Source organism: Euprymna scolopes, chromosome 5, assembly GCF_053919585.1.
Source record: "Euprymna scolopes isolate OS-2025 chromosome 5, ASM5391958v1, whole genome shotgun sequence".
Lineage (NCBI taxonomy): Eukaryota > Metazoa > Mollusca > Cephalopoda > Sepiida > Sepiolidae > Euprymna > Euprymna scolopes.
Window position 1 is genome coordinate 113,552,290 of NC_136486.1, and position 24,879 is coordinate 113,577,168.

General features: G+C 30.9%; 1 protein-coding gene and 1 pseudogene across 24 annotated transcripts in view; one reads left to right on the forward strand and one right to left on the reverse strand.

The window, feature by feature from the left end:
* The window catches only part of LOC145276958 (casein kinase I-like), a 464,141-nt gene that overhangs the window by 139,795 nt on the left and 299,467 nt on the right, over positions 1–24,879 (forward strand). For all 24 annotated transcript variants that reach the window (XR_013868064.1, XR_013868063.1, XM_080128500.1 and 21 more), the window contains exon 2: positions 11,490–11,530. Coding sequence is in view for 22 of the 24 variants with exons in the window: in XM_080128500.1 (XP_079984626.1) it covers positions 11,490–11,530 (41 nt within the window). In the remaining 2 variants the exon portion in view is untranslated. The remainder of the gene's footprint in view (positions 1–11,489; positions 11,531–24,879) is intronic.
* LOC145277308 (U2 spliceosomal RNA) lies at positions 16,396–16,526 on the reverse strand (annotated as a pseudogene).

Sequence of the window (24,879 nt, forward strand, 5' to 3'; positions counted from 1 at the left end):
GTGTGTGTGTGCGTGTCCTGACAAGTCAGCTTCAGTTTTGCTGCTTTGCGATGAATTTTGCTTAAGTTTGCTTTTTTGCTTGGTTGTCTCCCCTGTGGTCCTGCCAGGCCACTTGTGTGTGTGTGTGTGTGTGTTTCACTTGAAAAAACAAAACAAAAAATAGTCTACTGAATAATATTTAAAGGAATACAGTATAAATCCTGATTAGCGTCCTGTTGTTAAGACGCATTGAATAATAATGCAAAATTCCAACTGTCTTAATACTCTTATTACCATATGGTCAAATCTGCTGTTCTGAACCTATCATTCTATCAGCTATTTCACTCAAACCACTACCGACATAATATTGCTGCTTTCTTTCCGTTCTCTTCTTACTGCTGTGGTGCTGTGCTATTTTTAGAGCTTAGCAAATGTGAAGGATTTTCCTCTCGTCTCTCCATCGGCTGAATAATTGAAAACAGTTTTTGTATTTCATTCTTTCCTGATTCAGATTCACAAACTGGAACACTCTAATATATACCGAACTACGGTTTAGTTAAAATCTTGAACATTTCTCCAACTCTCCTGAACACTTGTTCGGTTTAAACAATACTAAACCGTCTTTGATAATTGTATGTTCCGTCATAGTCTTTTTCACTCCTTCCTTTCCAGTTTTTATCTTCACTCTTTTTGCTGTTGAATGCATCTCAACATTTTTGTTTTCTTTCTGTTTTTCTGTTTAAAGTGGTAAATGGGTGTAGGTAGCGCCACTTAAATGAATCGTAATTTTATAGCAACTCACCTAAACATCTTTTATCACTGTTAGAATTATTAGACTGGACTATTTTTTTTATTTTTTATTTTTTTTTAAGGAGAGATGGAGAAAACTTATAGATTATTAATATGCTTCTTTTTAGCTTTGCCTACCCAAGAATGAATGAGGACACCTGTGTATCTTTGTTCTTGATCCCATACCTGAACCCGTTTTAAAAAAAATATTTTATTTTTAGTTTTTTTTAAAATTTAACTTTTTATAATTTTCAATGTTTAAATTTGTAGACGAAATAAGTAAAACCTTTTTTTTTTTTTTTTTTAGTTTATTTATTATTTAAGGAAACCGCTCTAGACAAGGCATAAAACCACTGAATGTAATCAGCTAAAAAAAAAAAAATGTTTGATACATAGATTCTGACCCAGAAAGCGGCAATTTTTGCATCTTTTTGTCATAAACCTCTCTCATGAAATGAAAAGATTAAAGAACAAAATAAGGAAAGCGGGAGTTACGTGATTATTGAAAGTAAACCAAAGGTCCATTTTCTACTCTCTAGCATGAACGCAAACCCCACGATATTGTAGTAAAATCCGATACAAAGTTAATAAATTCCTGAGAAACAAGGACATCACTCAATGATATGGATTTAGCTCGATTTGGCCTGTATTTGGCCATAAGTATAAAAGCCTGATTTTCATTAAATTCTTGTCGGAAGAAATTAAGATTTTTTTTTTTTTTTTTTTTTTTTTTTTTACATTATTGGCGACCTAAATTATTTTAAAAGAAATTAGTCAAAAAAAAGCTATTTTTGTTTAGTTACTCATTTGTGACAAATTTACACTAAAATAAACACATAAGTACTTGATATAAAATATAATCTGGTGAAGTTACCGTGAATATTTGTTATGTGTAAAGTAGTCAGCCATGTTTTTAGTTCCACTTAACTCACAACCAGTAATTATGGTAACTATACAGGCTTATATCTATTAAATTTGTTTTGCTGTGAATCCTTAACAAATGAGTAGTCAAAGCGAAATAAAATGTTTTTGACTAACTTTCCAACTGCATTTCCTTTAAAATAATTGTCACCAATAGTAACGTTGACATATTTTTCACCTTAAAAATCACATTGGAATCAATGAGGCCAAATCTGAAAAGAAAAACACCCCCCTCCAAAAAAAAAAACGCCTTTGTATATCCATCGAATTAATAATTTTAGTAGACATGGTTACAACAGTAATTTCATATTATCCCCTCTCCCTTGTCTACTACTTTATACTTTAGGGAATAAGGTCCTCATTTATAATCTAGCTGATCTATATAAAATATTTTTCTTTCAAATGAAATTAATTATAGGGATTAGAGTTTTCTTGTTTGTAATTATATCTATAATGAATTAATAGAATAACGCTAGCTAGTTATTTTGATAAGTAAAATAAAATCACATATTTAGCTTTGCCATAAAAGAAAATATTTAACTGATGAAAAAAAAAAAAATAATACCAGGCAAGGTTCACCATGGTATTATTCTGGCCCTTCCAAAGAATGTTGTAGGGTCCGATTAGGTTATAGGAAGTGCTCTCTCTCAGGCATTCCATTCTGTTAAGAGGATGGTCGGTTTATTGTTGATCTTCTGAGCCGTCCCTATTGAAGAATGCTGAGGAGTCCATTCATAGCTATTTTCGTATCTAATCAGAGTATACCCTCTCAGGTGAGCCCCTCCCCCCTCCAACCTTGTGCAACATTTTGCTGCATTTGGGAGCAAAAAAACAAAAAAATAATTAAAAGATTGAAGTAAGTGAAACAGTATGTGTTAATGCTGAAACATGCAAATATTATTGGAAACGATTCCTTATGCATGTTACTGTTTTCTCATAGCTTGTTCATAGTGTATTACCGACCCATACTCTTTCTTTTCAACTAGCCCACTTGGCATAATAGTGTTTGCTAATGGGTTGGAAGACCGAGGTTCAATCCTTGGCTGAGTCATACCAAAAACTTCAAATATGGTACTTGATTCTTCCCTTGCTTAACACTCAACATTAGAAGGTGAGAATTAACTGTTAGTAGGGCAATTCTGAGAAAGGTGTGGCGACATCCCTTACACCTCTGTGTAGTAGCTAATGAAAGTTGAAGATTTGGGTTGCCTTTGACTATGGTTAACAATTTTACATTCATTTTTACATATTAATATTTTGATAAAAGATAAAAATAATCAGAATAATCTACTAGGATTTTATACTTAATTCCATAGGTTATGACATTGAATCAATCCTTGTGATTTGGATGTTTTAATAAAAACAAAACAAAAATGCGATACCTATCATAAACGATTGTTTGTATCCGATTAATTGAATACTCGTTGATATTTTACTCATAAGAGACATGTTCGTAAATTTGTCCCAAAACGTTTGCATAAATCAAAAATAAGGTACACAAAGGACCAAAAATAGAATATGGTGGCATAAAACGCTCACCATTTTAAACTTGTAATGGCTTGCTTTTTCTTTTCTTGCTGCATTTCTCCAACTAAGGCAGGCTTTGTTAGCAACAGTTATACTCTCACCAATGAGTTGCACTATCTGTTAGAAAACTCAATATTTTTGTTGCATACAGCAAATGGTCACACATTTATGACTGTCCAGACTTTATGTAGCTTAACTTTGCAATCTTATGGGAATCAGTGTCAATGTGATTAATGCAATTAGCAAGAAATGATTTTGACAGCATTTAATTTTCTTAGCAAGTCTTAGTTATAATATTTACAGTATTTAGAATTTGTTTACATATTTGATACATTGAAAAATAAAAAAATAAATAAATGGAATATTAAATTCTAATCAACATATCAGAAGAAAATTGGGCAACAAAATAATCGATTTGTGAATTAAAAAGCAAAATAGTGATCGATTGAAATATATAATTTGATACATTTAAGAAATAAAATGTAAAGGCTTCTGGTACGTTGGTTTTAACGTCTATAACATCTGTAATTACAATAGAACCTGGTGTCATGTTCAGTTGAATGTCCGTTCTATATGTTAGTATGTGTTGAACAACTTTAACCGGCCTTTGGCCAGATTTTTCTCAATCTTGACTGTTCTACATATTTGAAAAATCTACATACTAACCCTATTTTATTCAAATTCTACATACTAACCCTATTTTATTCAAATTCTACATACTAACCCTATTTTATTCAAATTCTACATACTAACCCTATTTTATTCAAATTCTACATACTAACCCTATTTTATTCAAATTCTACATACTAACCCTATTTTATTCAAATTCTACATACTAACCCTATTTTATTCAAATTCTACATACTAACCCTATTTTATTCAAATTCTAAACACTAACCCAAGAACTTTAATACATTCTTTCAATGTGGCTATATCATCAAAGTCTCCTGTTCTGCACACATCTCCCTGTGTTGTTTATATTTAGTCTTTTTCCAGAACCATCAGAATTAAGCATATCTTCACATATATCATGTCCCTCCATGCAACGCATGTCCTCAGCCCTCATTAGCCAGGTTTCACTTCTATACATCACACTTTGTATACATGCACAACTCTTCCCTTAATCGACAATAGTAATATTCAACTAGTTAATAATGGCAGCAGTTTACCTGTAATTACTTTATCCACTCCTAACTCCTGCAGTCACACTATCACCTTCTCCACCCTGTGCTCTAATGGTATGATCAAGTTGATAAAATTCTGGGTCAAACTTAAATGCTTCACTATCTAGATATACTGTCTCCACATCTGAATTCTCATCTATCACCATGTTTTGCTCTTCTTGCATATATAAACTAGTTACCCTCTCTCTAACTACCCATAATGCCACTGCATCTCTTGTCTTGCCAATTTTTAAAAACGCCACAAACGATTGAATTGCATTCAACACTTTTGACAGACTGAGATTGTGTGTATTAAATATCACAAATATAAAATATGATTGGAAATGTGAAATTATTTTAAAAACACTAACGAATAGAAACTGATGAGAATAAGAAACTTTTTATACACCTTTTTGCTTGTTAACCAATTCCAGCAATTGAAATAGGAAAACTCGCACTATCAAGTAATACATGATTTGGGGGTGGGGTTTTAATTATTCTGAGTGTTGATATTAAACAAGAGCATTTTATACTCTATAATAGTATCAATTATGTTTGGACATTTCCTGATTTTTTTTTGGTTATGTTTTGTTATGTTGATCGGTTAAAGAGTTCGGCAATTGGTAGAAACACTAAAAATGCCATTCAGTAGTTCTTATTGATTGGAAAATTGAATGGTTGGCATCTTAAATTCAGACTTATTAATCAACTACGAAATAAGAATAAAAAAGACACCATGTTAAAGAGTTTGATTAAAAAGAAACATTTTACCATCAGATCAATATTCGTGATAATTGGTTCATGTTGGTATGGTTTTTATTATTTTTATTTTTTATTTTCTTGTGCAATATCGGAAACCTTCATCCTCTATAGAAAGTATTTATTTTGATACTTACTCGGTTTATAACCCAATCTCTGGCAGTTTTGTATTAGCATCTTTTGGCAGGCTTTCTAGGGCAATTGCTCTTGACATATCTAAAGCCTTTGATAGGGTATGGCATAAAGGTTTACTTCATAAGATCGCTAGCTATGGTATAGCTGGAAAAGTCTTCTCAATTATTAAATCATTTCTTTCTGATAGGTTCATAAGAGTAGTAGTTGAGGGGCAAAAATCAGAAGCTCACAGTATTAATGCCGGTGTCCCTCAGGGATCCATCCTGGGCCCAACTCTTTTCCTGATCTACATTAATGATCTTCCAAATCATATCCTTACATCATTTGTAGACATTTATGCTGACGACACAACCATTTATGGTAGCACATCTAAGACAGTAAACGACCAAGTTCTCTCCAATTCTCTCTCCTCTGATCTTGAGCACGTAGTACAATGGGGAAAGGAGTGGCTGGTTACTTTTAATGCATCTAAAACCAAGCTTCTCTCTTTACATCATCAACATTCTAATCCACATTTGTCATCAATTGAAATGAATGGCTCTCGTCTTCAGGAGGCCTCAAGTTTTGACAAGCTTCTGGGCTTGACCATTACTCCTGATCTTAAATGGAACACGTATATCAAATCTGTTGCCAAGGCCGCTGGAAAAAATGGTCGGATCTTTCTATAGATCCAGTAGATATCTCACTGCTGATGCTATTCTCTACCTATATAAGAGCCAGGTACGTCCAAGGATGGAATACTGTTGCCACATCTGGGCAGGAGCTGCTAGAAAGGACTTGTCCTGCCTTGATAGAGTTCAAAATAGACTTTGTAGCCTCGTAGGAGATGTCCTTTTCTCTTCCTTGCAACCTCTATCTCACAGAAGAGATGTTGCGAGTTTGTCTCTGATGTATCGTTATTTTCATGAAAAGTGTTCAACTGAGCTTCAATCTATGGTCCCCCCTCGCCAAACTTTCACAAGAAACACTCGTCTAGCTGTAAACACTATCAATAATTTCCCCCACTCTTTATCTGTGCCTAAACCTAAACGTAGATTCCATGAACAAAGCTTCTTTCTTAGAACTTCACGCCTGTGGAATTTTCTTCCGTTTTCCTGCTTTCCGGCTGACTACAATATGGTTGTGTTCAAGTCTAAAGTAAATAAGTTCTTGATGAGCCGTTCCATATAAGTTATTAAATTTACCAAATTTTCATTACTAATGATTACTATATTGACCAATTTCTACTGTACACTCTTTAACCCTTATCCTTGAGTGGCCTCTGGGCCTTGATAATGTGGTGATTCCTTTGTAAAAAAAAAAAAAAAAAAAAAAAAAAGTTATGTAAGCAGCCGAAAGATGCTGACGTGATTATCCAATTGGCTACTCCAATATCTACCCACACATAGTTGATCTTCATAGTTTCAATTAAACATTAAATCAAGAATAAAAGTTTTTTAAGCGAAAATGACTTTTAACATGCTATGTCAACGTAAAATCTCCCTCGGTCTCTATTAAGAATGGCTTTCTAAATAGAAAGGCTTCTTAACATCGGGGAAGTAGAATGCCACATCTTGAATTGTTTTCCTGTTTTTCCTGCTGTTTATGTAACCTGTTGGAAGATGCAGATACATAGTTGCCAGAGATTGGGTCATAAACTGGAAAAGTATCCTCTTCTCTCTCACCTTTTTTAAAAAAATTTCTGTATGTGCTTTACAGTATCAATCATTTTATGAAAATCTATTAATACATTTGTACTTTTGTTTGTGTCATACTATCGGTAATTGCTATTTTCAAATTATGTATGGAATATTTCAAACATCTACTGAAACCAACATTGTGAAATGGTTAGATTCTGATTCCTAGAATTTCAAAATATCCTACACTAACTCCTTATTTGAAGACCTTCCAATATTCAAACTGTTGATTTTTCGGAAATTAAAAACAATCCTACCCCCAACTTCCGAGCCTATCTTTACAACCGACTTGCTATGCCATCTTAATTGAAACTACTCCATATTTAATTTTTAAAACTTAAAATTTATAACCAGTGTATTATTACTGTTCCAATTTTATTTTTAAACAAAAACAAAAAACAAATTGAATGATTTAAAAATTAAACCTTCTCATCATCTAATGTATCAATGCTTTCCTTATTTACCCTAATATTTAATACTGCTGTACTCCTTGCCGATTTTAATGATTTTACGGTCTCTTTTTCTTATTTTTAGTTTTGTATGTAGTGAAAAAAAAGTTTTTGTGGTTTTGAGATGAGGAATTTTAATTTATTTAACAGGCAAATTAATACTAATCTTTATTTTTAATTGGCCCATTCTGCTCTTGGATCTTCAAGTTATTGCTATACTCAAATAACCTTTTTGATATTCAAAACCAAATCCTTCATTGAATCTATGAAGGTAAATTGTTCTTGTCCTGCTGTCCCTATTTGAAGCGAGTGCATTGGTTTAATGCATACAGTTATGATTTATGGAATTTGCTATGCAGTGTTGTAATCCTATTATGTTCAATTATGTAATAATACTATACTGGTAAAAAGCAACTTGCATATAATCAATCATTTATAATAGCTAGTATGTTTCATTGTTAAATAATAAAAAAAATGGTTGATATGCCATACAATGAATAAAGCCAAACTTGCTTAAAGATATGAACAAATCAAAGCAGGAATTGAACTAATAACCTAATAATACTAGCTACAAACCACTATGTACGATTTCCTCCACTCTCTATCTGTGCCTAAATGTATATGCAGATTCCATGAACAAAACTTATTTCTCAGTACTGCCCACCTGTGGAACACTGTTTTGCTGGCTTGCTTCCTGGTTGGATACAACATGGAAGCTTTTAAATCCAATGTAAATGAGTTCTTGTTGAGTCGTTCCCATAAATAATCAAATTTTACCCAAGTAAAACCGTTAATGATTACTACACTACTACCGTACATTCATTAACCCGTATCCTCGAGTGACCTTCGAGCCTTGATAAGTGCTGATTCTCAAGTAAAAAAACAAAAAAGAAGCTAATAAACACTGGGAAGCTTCAGTTATTGACCAAATGCTTTTGTTTATGAGCAGAGGTGTGGTCACTGACTAAAATAATGGTATGGTGGGGGAAGAAAAGGCTCTTACAAACCTGTACGAACTTGCAGAGGTGACGAGTTGGCAGATAAAAAAAAAAAGTTATTTGGAAATCTTTCTAAATAAACAAAAAAAAAAAAGTAGACTTCACCTGACTAGAGGAAATGCAGTGGCAATGCCTGCAAAACTGCTGACTTTTGACTTTCACTTTTATTGTTAAGCCGTTAGAACATTGTAAAATAGTGATGCATTTATTTTTATAGGTTGAATAAATTGTGTCGTTCAGAATCTCCAAAATGTTACCAAATGTAACAAAACAGCTGGAAAATAGTATTTTGAGGGTCAAGTGATCAAAAGGGGAAATTAATTTCCCTTGTAACATTTTTCTTTCCAAAATGATGGCATCTTAACGGTACATAAAAAAAAAATCACTTGGAACTGAAAGTGCTTAGCTGTCGATGGAGAAGGAAAGTATTTAAGCATCTAGTTAGTTAAATCTCTGATTACAAAGTTCATATTTTTGGAACTGTAATTATCGATAGCAAACACCTGTCTATGGAATGATACGGTGTGTATTTATTAGCATGCTATCTGAATAACTGTTTATGATTTCTGACTCTGGAATGTTACTGGATTATGAAATATTAGCAGAGGTGGTGTTTGAAAAGAAAGCAGAATTGTTTAAAAAATATAAACAAAAAGAATTTGTGTATGAGATATTACTTTTTGAACTTTCTTCACCCTAAAACTTATTTTTAGGAGTTTGACATATTTCTGTTGTATGTACGTCCAGAGCAAATGCTGACACTTGCAGTATTATTTCAAACTTGTAAAAAGAAAGACAGACTGTAATTTCTTTGCTACTGAGCAGACGATGATTTAAAAATAATGCTCCCCCATCCCTCTTCATTTTTGCTTTCTGTCTTTTGCTCTCACTCACTTTCGCTCTCTCTTTTCATGTTCTAAAGTTGAGGAACTAAAAATAGTTCATTTAAAATCTTTCTACAAAGTGCTGAAATTCAAGTTGCATAAATGTGTTTGAGTTTGTTCTTTCAGTCCTGACCACTTGGTTAACAAGTCTTCTAACAATTGATTTTTCTCAGTTATTCACAATTTCATAATTAACAAAATGTTATAATAAAAAAAAAGAGAACCCAGTGCTTACTAAGTTATCTTAAATATTGAAAATAGTGTATATGAGCAAAGTGGAAGGACTTCCATTGTGAGGATAAACTGTCTTCCTACTTACTGTAAATTTGACTAATGAAAAACAAAATATTGAACAAGATTAAATATTAAAATGTTTGTTTTTCAGAACACAAAATCGTAGATGGTAAAATGAATGATGAAATATTTTTTAATTATAACTTTTAATTAACTTTTTCTTGTCCTTTAAATATAAAATCTCACTATACTTTATATAAGACTAGCTTGGGTGCCCGCCTGGCGTTGACTGGGTGTTTGGTGTGTGTTGAGCAAAAAAAAAAAAAGTGGTAGTAGGCAGGCAGGCTCGAACTCGTATCGCGAAGGAGGAAAAGAATGTGATAAAAAAAAAAAAAAAACCCGGACATCTTTAGCGTTGCGTTCATCGCCAAACCAGAAGTGGTGATGGTTTAAATTAAGGCTAGTCAATCGAAAAGAGGGGATGACTTTTGAAAATATCGGCAAAAAAAGCGACCCCCTCCTTGTTGAAAAAGTGTCCAGTTGAGAGTGAAGGAATTAATGTTTTTAGTCAATTTTTCGATATTGTCATCCGAAAGGTCGAGCTTCAAAATGATATTAATCTCGTGAAAATCCATCACCTCGCCTCTGTCGAAAGTTTTAAGCAGACATGCATACATTTAAACAGACAGGTGAGATTTATGTAATAGACTAGCAGAGTTACTCAAAGTTGCCTGGGGCAAAAGTGTAGCCTATTTCTATTAAAACTTTGGACCTCTTTCTATTTGTCTCTTTCTCTTTCCCTCTCTTCTCAATCTCTGCTTTCTCCTTCACCCACTCAGTTCCTCTCTAGTTGGACATGCACACGCGCAGACAACTGTTTTCTCTCTTTTATATAATAGATTGCTTGCGGTATCAGTAAGGATTTTATTTTGAAATAGATGTACAACTGATGAAACTTGGCCTAGTTGAGCCTCAAAAAATAAACAATTCCTTTTAGATGTTAGATATTATTCATCCAGGGCAACACCAATTAAAAACATACCAAATTTGTGGGTGTTTATTTTGTAGTTTATCATTAGCTGGACATACAAACACACACACTTGCCCTATATACAATAGATTTAATAAATCTGTTATGTGTGTTTGTGTGTGGACACTTCTCAACCTACAGATCCAATGAATTTTTGATTTACAGACTTGAAATTTGGTATACAGTGTATTCAAGTGTACAAAACTTTTTAATCGGGTTTTCATCCGGAAAAAAGGGTTGCTAAGGGGTTAAAATTGAAAAATGTATTGCAATAAAACGTTTCCTTATGTTAAGAATAAATAGGTTTGAAAATAAAGTACTTTTTAAAGATTTTGGCAAGCTGGTCTAATGGTTATTGCACTTGGCTCACTGTTTTTAGGTTTTGGTTTTGATCTCAGCTCGAGTATTTTTTATTTTTATTTATTTTTTTTTTTACTTACAAGAAATGGACTGTTTAGAAAAAAATTAATATTCGCATGGACATGTCTCCAGTTTCTTTCCATTTTTGTTAATTTTTTTTTTTTTTTTTTTTTTTTTTTTTTTTTTACTTCATTTTATTGTTTAAATTTTTTTTAAAGGAATTTAATGTTACGTTTAATACCTACAGTATTTCTGTTTATAATAAATAAGAAATTCGCATTAATTAAAATATATTTATGCGTATTTTATGACCGGACGACGCCGAACGGACTACTAGTGTATATATATATATATATATATATATATATATATATTTAATAGTTTACATGTTTTGTTTTCTTACTTTCAGCATGGCCAGCTGGAAGATGTTCTAAAACTTTGAAAATGAAAAATCAATTTCTCTTTCTAGCATTAAAATTTAAATGTTTGAAGATTAAACGATTTTTCACATTCTTTGTATGTATGTATATTTTCTACCTAAGATAATGAATTGTATTAGTATTTATATTTTTTTTTATTTTTTAGGTAAAAATCTATACAACAATGAACATGTTGCAATTAAGTTGGTAAGTAATTGTTTATTTTTACATTTATTGGGGACTAGCGAGGGGTACCCGGCGATGCCCGGGTGTCTTGAGGTAAATCAAAACTCCGGGGGGGGGGGGGGGTTAAATAATAATAAAAAAAATGTTTTGGTAGGTAAGTATGAGAATCGAACCCATACGGAAATTAATGTGTGAACCCCCCCCCCCCCCCCCCCGGGCGACATTACTCATTAGGCCATCACGATATACATATACATATTATTATTTAGGACTCGTATAAACAGTTGTAAGCAATCGTAACGACATCGGAACCGTGTGCAAGAAAAGCCTTTTGAAGACCTACACGAAATGGTCACACACATTTTGCCTTTTATATATATAGATGAGGTACTTGGTGTTATGTTCACACTGGTAAAGTTGAGTCAAACACTGAAGAACGAAGTTGCTAAGAAATATTCAATTCACAAGCAGTGTATATGCTGAGCAGGGAACATGTTGCCTCCTCCCTCTGATTTTTGCATGAGGGGATTGAGGTTATCTTTCTTTGATATACAACATCTGATATTCCCAAATGGTTACCCATCTAGTATTGTCAAGGTTCAATTTCTTAACTTCAGTGATCTAATGATAGTGTATGGGAAGAGTGATTTTCTTTTTCTTCTTCTTACAGTTTTTCCAAAAATTCTTCAACCTAATGTGTAAAGATTAAAGGGAAATCCTTTTAGATGAAGGAATTTTTAATCTTTTTTTTTCCCCCTAATCCAATGCCCTTTGGATAGGTGGGGGTTAGAATTTCCTCCATTAAAAACTGGTCATTTGTCTATATTTACCCTTATAGAGGCGAGTAAATACACCCTCTCTTTTTATTTTTTTATTTTTTTTTAAATTAAAATCTGAGTTTTATTCTAATTTTGCTTGTCAACTACAAATAGGCTACTTGAAATCATGGAGTACATTTTAGTTCTTAAATAAAAAGTAAACAATTTTGATTAATATTGTCAACTCCTTAACACATGGTTTGTAACATGGTGAATTCTAATTGCAATCTATTCTGAGTGATTAATTCCTTAATTCTAATCCAATCTTTAAAATATATGTTTAGAAATATAATTAAATATTTCCCAGTATGTAATTTTTGTGTCACATTATCATCTATTTCATATATCAAGTTCATGATAAGAAATGTAAAATATTTAAGTCTTTTTTTTTTCTTTTTAATCTTTTTTGCAAAAGTATAGCTACAAGCAGGATCTTATTTTTTTAATTTTTTTTTCATATGTGTAGATGAAAATATGACAGTTAACTGCAATTATTTTAAGTTTGTTAGCATTCTGAGATATATATATATATAATTTTTTTTTTTTTCTTTTTAAGGACTTTGTAATAATATTGTTTAAGGCTGCCATGTCTTTATGAAAATGCCCCTAAACCTATTTTGATATTACATTTCTGGACCTGTGGCATAGGGGATAAAGTATATGGTAAAACTACTCTTCTGGGAGGTTCAATCCTCAGTGTGGGTGAGACTCAAATACAATTGTGAATTACTTAGGACTGCTACCTGGTCATGGCTTATGGAACAAGACCATGTTACTTCTTGGATTAAATAAAAGATTCCATTCGAAATTTTGTGCATTTTCCGAAGTTTGATATGAAGATCGGAGGGTACATCAACTGAAATGTTGTGAAAATAACACCTAAGATAAGAACAGTAGTCTGAAGAATCCAAATAAAATTAATAAACGTATTTGATAAAAAATGTTTTTTAATATAACTTCGAGAATTGAAATCAATACATTTTGCAGAAATAGTCCTGAAACTTATGTAAATGCAATAAAACTATATTTTTTCAATTTGAAAACTTTTCAGAATACAAATATAGATGCTATTGTGTGGGGAAATGATTATCTGTTATGTCCTATTTCAACAAGCATAAAAACAGCAAGAAAAGAAAATGTTCATGAAAAGTGCTAGGAAAGTAAAAAAAAAATAATGGGGCATAAAGATATTCACATTTAGAGCTATTACTGTACGTAGTAATGAGCTGAGGTTAGTCACTATTGTTGGATTAAAATTCTATAATTTTCATTACTCTTTGTCAGTTACAAATTCTGCCGTGTTCATTTTCTCTATTAATAACCATGGGATGTTGATAAAAAATGTTTCGTTTTCTTTAAGGGGAGATGAAGCAGTCAAGATCACCAGATTGACTTTTTCATTTGAGGCTATCTAAATCAAAAGATTTCCAACTACTTTTGAACTTAGAGGGAGTCCGCTCCAGGAAACAATAGTCTGAAGATTGGAAGACTTAAAAAAAAATTAATTTTTTGAAATCTTAGGAATTGGTCAGGATGACCTTGCATCTTTTGACTCTTAAACTTTTCAGGGAGTATCTATTGTCTCTGAAGACAGGAGGAGTGCAGTATGGTCATTCAGATTATGCAAACACAGAATACAGTTCTAGATAATTGTAACAAGTTTTATGAAACTTGCTCATAAAATCAATTTAAAAGAAAGATTTATTTTTTGAATTGTGAATTGATCATTGATTTTAATTAACTTTTATGCAAACAATCACTTTTGTGTCCCAATTTTCAGACCTTTAAACTATAATAACTTTGAATCACTTGGGATATTTTCATAAACGGTTTTGAATTCCATTTTCCAAACTCTTTCTATCAAATAAATAATCCAGTAACAATTATCTGTAATACAAGAATCTCTGTTAGGAATGCTAATTTGATTTATTAAAAGAAAAATTTTATAGTTAATTCTCCTGAGTTTAGAAAAAAAAAATCTCATTTATAAAACTCACTATATCTGTTTGCCTCCATTTTTTTTTTTTTTTTTTTTCCCTTTAAATTGTATCTCCTCCGAGAGGAAAGGTCATATAGCTGTGCTAGGCAATTCAAATGATTGCATTTTTGTGGACACCCCCCATTTGTAAAAAAATTTTTTTTTTATGATGGTTGAAATAATTGCTAACCCAGTCGGTTAAAATAAATTAGAAATTGTAAATGGTAAGTCGACTTAAACTAGTCTTTTATACATGGACAAATATATGCACGTTTCCCCAAAATCGCTGGCCTTGCTGAAGGGGAGACTAAAATTTGCTGCTACGGTTTCAAATGATCTGAAATAACAGTAAAGGGAAACTTGATTCCAAATATTTCTCATGTTATCTCACCTTTTTTGGAAATGAGTATGATTATGAATATCTCCAGAATCAAATAATCATTATGCACTAAAAGTTACATTATGTATGAAAACCGAAGAGGGGAGATATAACGTATGAGAAATATTTGGAATCAAATCTCTTTTTGCTGTTATTTCAGATCATTTGAAATAATAGCAAGTTTTAGTCTCCCCTCCATCAAAGCTAGAAGTTTTGGAGAACTATCAGATATTTTGTTATCCATATGCAAAATTGGAAAACAAATGACTGATTGAAACATTTTATGGTTGTAAAAAAATGTCAAAAATAAGATCTTGAATGATGGATGATCCCCTTAATGTGCAACCTTAAGGGCAAATGTCACATAGCCCACTACACAATTCAGTACATTACCTTTTCAATGAACCTTTATTTGTTAAATTCTGATCAATAGTCACTGAGATTTTGAACTTAAAAGTTGCCAGTGTCTTTCTGGTAACGTCTCTGGCTTTGGACCCTATAAATTTTGTGTTAGGTTTTGATTCTAGCTGATAGCACTAGTCATCCGACCCATCACCCCCCACCCCGTGTAATCAGATTTTTTATTCATCGTTTCACATGTAAAATAACATGTGGTAGAAATAAATGTTTGTTTAAAGCATGGTGTACGTAAAAATTAGTCTGTAGAGACTAATAATAAAATCTGTCACTCTAAGTTACTAGATAAAAATAGGAATTAAACTGTTAATGAATTTTTTTTTAATTATATGGCGTTAAGTTTTGCACACCTTTATTTACAAAGCCATTTAGTTCATAACATACATATTGTTGGGAAAAAACAGCTCATAAATATTTTGTTTATAACTGTTTGATGTTAAAAAAAAAAAAAAAATTTACCAACATTTGATGTTTGAAAAACAGTCCATAATATATTTTTATTATAAACGTTAAAAAAAAAAAAAAAAAAAACAGTTCATAAATATTTATATGAAAAAAATAGTTCATAAACATATTTTTATCATAAAGGTCATAATTTTGTTTAAAAAAAGGTTCAAATAAAGACTGAATAAAAGTTGTATTTTTATACAGTTTTTTTTAGGTAAAAATTTTTCTGCCATCACTTCTACCAAATGGCGTTGTAAATAAAGAAGTGGGGAACTTAACTAATGCAAAAAACTTGCTTTCTGTTTATGGTTAAAAAATGTGAACAAAGACAAATTTAAAACAACAAAAAAGTCTAATAGAGTAAGTAATTTAATGTTTATTGTTTTGACTTTTGAACAAAATGAACATTTGTTAGGCCTCTTTAAATTGAATTAAAAAAAAAAAAATAGAAAGTGATGCATGAAAATAAGGCTATGGAGATGCTAGTACAAATGTTCCACTCTGTTGAAAAGATTAGATACTTAAATTTTGTTTTGATTCGCACTTTTACAGCACAGACGTACTTAGCAAGGCCGATAGCTATTAGTTGCGTGCTCTCATGTAATGAATGAATGCGTGAATGTAGGATTGACATGAAATTCTTAGATAAACTAAAATGACCGAAAAATGGGCTGAAATAACTTAAATAAATAAAAAGTAAATGACTTAGATTGACTTTAATGAACTTAAGGATGAACTGAATGACCTTAAGAATGACTTGAATGCTTAATAAATACTGAACTCCTTCAAAAACAAGTTGAATTATCTGGAGAATAACTTGAATGGCTTTGAGACTGACTGGTTGTAAAGTGGGTGATCATTTTACATTAAATTAATACAGAAAAGTGATCCCCCTTTATATCACAAAGTTACAAACATAAATACAACTTGTAGAACAGATACTACACTTTTTTCTTGGCCAAAAGGCCAAGAAAAGCTTAGAAAGCTAAGAACAGCATCTATTAACAGACCTTTGATCTTAACCAAAAAGGCCAAGCAGAAAAGTGTTACGGGCAGACCGACAGACCGATTTATAGAGTCGCTTGTATGCGACTAAAAATTTTTATCTTCTCTATCATTATTTTCATGGCAGGTGCTTGTCTGATTTTCAATCTATCCCCCCCCCCCTCATACTGTCACAAAAAGCATTCGCTTAGCTACAAACACTTCCAATACTTTCCCCTTCTCTCTATCTGTACCTAAATCTGAGGGCAGATTCCATGAATTTTTTTTTTTTTTTTTTTTTTTTTTAAGGGGCGGGCATTTTTTTGTTTCTAAAAGTGCGGCTTAGGTTTGCATTCGAAGTGGTCAAAAATTCTTTATAGCAGTTTCAAGAATAATAAAAAAGACAAATGAAATCTTCAGTTTATTGATAAGTGTTTTTTTTTTTATTTGATTATTTAAAAATAAAAAAAAGCCAAACATTTTTCTTTCTACACGGACTTATTTTTTTTAAGAAACTTATTGAGATTACCAAATTATTTGGTGAAGAGTTTGTTTTCTTTGTTTAGTTTCAAAGTTTCTAAAATAGGAAATAAGTCTCGACCCGTTTTTAAAAAGGTCGATGTTGGAAATAATAATTGCAAATAAATTAAATATATTATCAATATAATTGTTATTTAAAGTTTATTAAACAACAATTTTAAATAGAACACTTAAAACAATTCTCTTGCTAGAAACATTAACTAACATACCGCTATTGAGTAAAATTGATTTTCCTTAATGCAATATGCAAATGAGGGAACCTCTTAATTGTATATTTTGCAAGAATCATACTATATATAGAAATAAATGAAAGAATACAGTAACGGATCTTTTGTATATATTAATCAAATTGTGAACAAACACAGGAATACAAATTGATATCTCTCTCTCATATCTATAATATAAAGCTGAATGTCTGTGTGTGTGGTCACGAATAGACTCCTATATGGCTGACTATTTTGAAAAACTGATCACATATAATGATAGAAGATGTATCGAGACACAGGAATGGGTATGTTTGATCTGGTAGAACGGTGGTTCATTAAAATTGTGGGGTCTGTGTTCACGCCTGGTCCACAAGTATGAAAATAAAAAATTTTAAAATTAAAAAAGAAAAAACGTTTACAAGTGTTTTTGATATAGATGTACATAAGAATACTTTTTTAAGTATGTTTTAACTTAAATAGGGATGGTATAATAAAATTGTGGGGTCTGCATTCGCGCCTGACCTTCATAGAATGGAAATAGACACAAACTTTAATAAAGACTTTTCATATCTATCTGCGTAAGTATACTTTGATAATTATGTTTCAGTTTGAAGAAATATGGTATAATAAAGTTATGGGGTGTTCGTTCGCACCTGACCTCCATAGAATGGAAATATGTCACAAAGTTTAACAAGGTTTTTAATATAGATCCACATAATATTGTGATAAGTGTTTCAGTGTGAACAGGTATAGTATAATAAATTATGGGGTTTATCTATTTTATTTTTACTTTTATCATATTTTGCTTCGGGATTTGATACCCCCAAATTCGAAGCTATCTCTTTACAACCCTTCCTTTTCATAACCTATCATACTTTCATAAATCAGAGTCCATTTTCTGTAGGCTGTTTTTGTAACCCAGTCAACGATGGGTACTTTTGCTAGTGTGTGTGTGTATATATATATATATATATATATATATATATATAAACTTGGCTTATGGAATGTATAGTTGTTGCTCTACTTATTGGGAGTACCTGTCTAAATCTGTTAAACACATTGTGATAGTTTTAGACAATTGGTATGTCTAAGCAAAAAATGTCTTTTTAACTTGCTTTTAGAATAACATCATAAAAGCTAGTTTCAGATTGTGGAGGAGAAAAACGAGCACTGATAGTTTTTAGATGATTCCTTTCCCTTTTTAAAATTTAAGAATGATCGATTGGCCCGGGGGGAGGGTGTATTTACAAATGAATTGTGACAGACCAAAAAATTACATTTTGTATCCTTATTTATCTTCTGACATGGCAGTTAGACACAAGGTCAGTTTTTGATGTGGTGGGGAGTGGGATAGAACACTCTAGATTGGAACAGAAATCAAACTTTTCTCTGTCTGAGGATAGAAAAGATAAAATGTAGCACCAAAACAGATACTACACCTTCACACTTTTGTGTGAATTTAATCAGCATTTTAAGAATGTTTCTAGGGTTGTCAATATGTTAAAATTTCTACCATAAAACTTGATTTATTTAAAAAAAAAAAAAAAAATAGATAAAAAAAAAATACAATTCCTGGCAAAATTCTGAAATCTTTTGTTATCTCAAGACCACCCCACCTTCCAATCATATTGCTAAATCTTCAGTACGGCAAACAGAACATACAAAAAAAGGGGGGGATAATGTTTCCCTCTGGTTCAGCGCTAATGAACCATAATGCTTGACTTTAGCCTTTAAAATTTAGTTTAAGCCCAAAATTACTGTTTATCAGTTTGAAGTTTTCAAAATTACTTTTAAATATCGAAGGGTTGTAATGTCAACAGATGTCTGACATATCTTGATAAAAATGATGCTTATATTTACTTATTGTAATGCTTTAACTTGTGGGTAACTTGAAAATAATTTCTAGCTTAAATTAAAGGCTAATGGCTAACGTCAGGTATCGGGATTCATTTGTACTCTTAAAAACTTAAGGAACACATTAATTTTTTGTATCTCATATGAAAGAACCCTTATTTTAGCCTTATTTTTTCATTAGGTTAAAAAAATAATTTTAATGAGTTACTCCTTGTTGATAAAAGGCTTGGTATTGATGAATCGTTATAGATTTCTCTGGTTGTGCACTTAATGAACCTCCATAGTAACCGCTAACATGTCACCGTTTGAGTTGGTCTAATAAAAGGAACTTTCTCTTTAACATTTCCATCTTTCTTAGACCTTGTCATGATGGAGATTTGATATCAATCTGTCTAAAGGCATACCTATATTATTATTTATATTAATATACAATATTATGTTTTAATGCTAAATTTGTGTGTGTATGTTAAGGGGTGTTTGTAGTATCTGTCCTGTTGTCATGAGACCATCCTCCCAAGTATTAGCTCCTTTTGGGGTGGTGGTAATGTAGTATTTGTTCTATTAGACCATTCTCCTGAGCATTATCATCAGTAAATAATTGTTTGAATGTAAATAAATTTGGTCATAAAAATAAATTTCCCTTTTTTTATCCCCTAATGCGTGATTGATTTGTTTGAAAAATATAACATTTTCTTAGAATGTACAATGTCAAAATAGCTTGCACTTCCCATTTTTTCAGAAACTGCAAATTTAAGCTAAATTAAATGTAACTGTTTAAATAACTTGTACCTCATTTGATTCACCTTTTATCTGTCTATAATTTTCATGTTCATATTTAACTTTTAATTGAAGTATTTTAGCATTCACGTCAATTTAAAGAATTAACTTCAAATCGAGAAGGCATAAAGAAACTCTGCAGCAACAAATGAGCTTAAAACCAGCTTAAAATATCCACCTTTTAGGCAATAAATAATCTCTAATCGTAATTGTTGTTGTTACTAGGTTATACAACATAACATTTAGTTATATACCTTGACTTTCTCTTAGTGATCATCAGATCATTAATCTCCACCTTTCTGGTTTATCCAATCGAGAAATCAGCTGCAGATTGAAATGTGATGAGAAAACGGTATGAATGACTGTGCAAAAGCTCCAAAACAACAGCAGTGTTCGTGATGCCCCTAAATATGGTTGTCCTAGAAGTACCTCTTACAAGGAACACAGTTCTATCAAAATCTGCATCCTCAGAAACAGATTTGAAATGGCTCCCCAAAGCGAACAAGTGTAATCTTGTTAAAAAGTTCTCTTTTTCTATAGTTAAGAACAAGTACATTAATATGTTGACAGCATTTTCTACCCTACTTTGGCTGGAATTTGGATGATAATCCTATCTTCATGCAGGATAATGCTCTCATTCACATAGCTCGCAATGTCAAAAGGTTCCTTAAAGAGCATGATATTCAGTGTTTGGATTGGTCTGCACAATCTCCAGACCACAGTTTTATTGATCCAGCAATAAGTACGCAATAATAAAATTTCAAATCTGAAAGAACTTTGAACAAAAATTAAAGAAGTGGGAAGCCCTATTACCGGAATATTGACGCTGATTAATTCAAGAAATGCCCAAAAGATTGCAGACTGTCAAATTGGAGAAGGACTATGCTACTAAATATTAACTAGTTCATTGTGTCCTGTTGTATTTGTGTTGCATTAATGTTCTAAAGTTACATTTAAATAACAATTTTTTCATTGTGCAGAGTTTCTTATTGCCTTCTCGATTTGAATTTTTTTTTTTAAATTGACGTGAACACTAGGATGCTTCAATTAAAAGTGAAATATGAACAGGTAAAATTATAGAAGAATAAAAGGCCAATCAAATGATGTATTGGTTGTTTAAACAGTTACATTAAATGTAGCTTAATATTGCAATTTTTGAAGAAAATGACACGTGCAGACTTTCTTTTTAGCACCACTGTATACCCTTGTTTTATAAATAGATTAGTGGCCTTGGAAGGCCACAGGGGAGAGAGTTAAGAGAAAAAAAAAAAATACCCTAAGTAAAATTCATCCCAAAGCAGCAAAACTAAAGCTGGACTGCCAAGACATATATACAAATGTAGGCAATTTGGCATATTTTATTGGTTTGTAATATAAATTCATTTTTACCAAATGTCCTAATATATTAACCAAAGAATAGTATTATAATCTTCAAAACGCATTCAGATTTTATTGTAGTTTCGTCCCTATAGAACCAAAGGTATAAGCATTTCAATATTCAGTTTGGTTACCAGTGTGTGTATATATATATATATATATATATATATATATATATATATATATATATATATATATATATTAGTGGCCTAGCAAAGCCACAGGGGAGACAACTGAGCAGCAAACTGAAGCTGACCTGCCAGGATATATATATATATATATATATATATATATATATATATATACAAATTTAGGCATATTTTATTGGTTTGAAAATATAGGTCCTTTTTTACTAGTGGTGGGACGATTAATCGGAATCGTTAATCGTAAGAATCGTGTATTTTGGGAGGTATCGGAATCGCATCGTTAAAAAAATACCTTAATTTTCCGATTCCTTCATTACGATTCTTTTAGTCTGATGTTGAAAAAAAGAAAAAAAAATTCCTGATATTTCTAACCGCAAGAGAGAAATAAAAAGAAACCAAAGAAATTCATTATTAACAGGGCAATGCTTAGTGCCCCTCCCTTACAAGGTTCATTAATTCAGATCTATTGTAATCAAAACTACAAAAGAGTTAACTTGAAAAGAAGTATGCAGGGCTCTACATTGCGAGTAAAAATAAAAAAAAAACGCTTATCTTTTTGGCGATTGTTTTTTTTTTACTGACAAATCTAATAGTGAATGAAAATGCTTTTTCAACTTATATTTTCTTAAAATAAAACGAGCAAAGTCAAATTATTTAAACAGTAAAAGGTTTAATAGAACAATATACTTTTTTTTTCTTTTTTTAAAAGAAGGCTTTTGAAAGAAATATCTCTAAAATGAAATTGATCACGTATTATTTCGCAAAGTTTTGACAGTAGTCGGTTTCTTTTGAAGTTTCAAAAAAATAGACCCCATACCTATCTCTTCCAAACCTAAAGTTATTAAATAACCCCTTCGTTAATTTAAGGGTAATTAATTCAATTCAGTCAAGTTTTTTTTTTTTTAATTTCATTGAAATAAAATCCATTATTTTTTTTTCTCCAGAAAGATAAAACCCTGAATTTGATTATATTAAAAGCAGAATAATATAATCTTTATTCTAGAATTTTAAAATGAAAATTAAAAAAAAGTGTTTGCCGCAGTTTTTTGCCGAACGAAAAAGAAATTAATATATATTTTTTAAAAAGTTTTGTAATCAATTAATTTTTATGTCTAACTAATATTTACGATTAATTAAATAATTTCATTTTAAAAAGTATTTATAAATAGAATTTTACTTAAGACTTATAGTTTAGCAATATTGAACCGCATCAACCATGTGTGAATTGAACACAGTCAACCAAAAAAAAAAAAAATTCAAAAGAAAATGCATATTTGCATTTCATTATGTAAACTTTTATACATTGGTTTCAAAAATTAAATTCTATAAGTTTTTTTTTTTTTTGTTAACTACTGAACAACGTGGAAAGGTGTGGGGGGGAGGAAAAAAGGAAATTAAATGATGATAATAAATTATGATAACCGTCTTTGAAAGGCACTAAACTCCTAAAATTTATTTCTTAAAAATTTTAAGCGGCATTCCCCGGCGATTTTAAAGCACTCTCTCTCCAAAAAAAAAAGAAAATTTGATTTTTAAGTTTGGGAAAGATATATTTATTATAACCGAATTCCTGTATGAAGACTGGATCTACTTTATTGGACGTTAATTTGAGAGATAAGTAATTTTTCAATGTTTAATATGTTTTTAAAGTTTCAATTATCAATTAAATTTTTTCATTGCGTTTTTTTTTTCAATTTATTTAAAAAAAAAAAAAAAAAAAAAAAAACAGGGTTCAGAATGTATTTTTCAAGGTAACAAGTTTCGAAATAAGTCTAATAAAAAAAATATCACTTAATTTTTAATTTCGACAACCCTGAGAATTTAATTATTAAAAAAATATTGAAATGTGACATTTTTTTTTATTTAACATTTCTATTAGTTCAATTAATTTTCTTTCAATAATTCATTTCACTCAACAAACTTCACCATTTTTTTTTTTCATTTTTTTTTTTTAATCTTTTTCTGTAATTTTGGTAATTATGTTTGCTCAATTTTATCTAGTATTTCATTTGTTTTTTATAGTGGTATCATTTTTATATGTGTTCCTTTGATATACCCTATTTCAAAATTAGTTTGGCTAAACTTATTCTTCACGTTAGAAACAACATGTAAAAGCAATGAAAAAGTTAGAAAAAACAATTAAAAAAAGGTGTTAACTACTCTTTGTGAATTATGGAGGTCTGAAGAACTGCCGTCACAAATACAACTATCAATAGCCCAACAAAAAATCGTTTTTGAAATTCCTTTAATTGTAACTTTTCGCTATACCTACCTTTTTGTATAAAACACAAAAACTTTCCATTAATGGTATTTCTCAAATATGGTCGTTAACTTTGGAAGGGTTATTTTGTATCTACAGCGCCATGTCACGTGGTATATTGTTTTTTTTCATTACGCACGCTCATTTATAAATTATTAAATTAAATATTTATCTTTTTTATATTTAATTAGTATATATTTTCTTTCTCTTCCGCTATATTTTTTTTTTATTTAATTCATTAAATCTGTTAATTATGAGGACCAAAATAATAAATCGTGTTAATTTATTCTCTAATTTTCTTGTTTTTGTTGTTATATAAATTCTATTTGTTTTTGCTCTGAAGGATAAATTCCATTTTCTTTGGGGTTTTTTTTTCTGTATTCCAATTAAGTAAAATAAATTTTCTGGAAAATAAATTTTGCTAATTTTTCCGTTTAGTTTACTATATAATAATTTTATTTAAACCAAAACACGATGGTGTAGACATAAAATATCTCTCCCAAAGTTAGGGAACATATTTGGGAACTACCGACCATAAGTATAACACTACCTGGTATATTTCAAAACAATAATTCCCTAGGAATCGGAATCGTACTTGGTATCGGAATCGTTAATCAATATTTTCCTGGAATCGTATAAAAATTAGGAATCGTCCCAACACTAGTCCCAACTATGGGTTAAATAGAAACCGACGTGAAAATAACAAAAATATTCTATTAGAAAAATTTTTTCTTCAAAATCTTTGGATTCGGCATTAAATAACCCGAAAAGGGTTGATATGCCGTAAAACAAAAACAACCAACCAACCAAATCAAAAAGCCTGCAAATATTCACGCAGTTTTGTCTCACAGAACCAAACATATGACCATTTCAATATTCAATTTGGCTACCAGTATGTGTGCATGTTTATATATATATATATATATACATACACACACACCACCCTTTTTGGCAATTTTATAAGTTCCAAGTTCTCAGCAACTATTGATCAGAATTTAACAAATGAAGGTTTGTTGGAAAGCTAATGACTTGAATTGTGTAGTGGGGCTATGTGACATTTGCCCTTAAGATCACACATTAAGGGGATCATCCTATTTTTGGCACATTTTTACATAAATGTTTACTTAAAATGATTCAATCATAGTCATTTGTTGTCTTAGTTTTGCATATGAATTACAGAATATTTG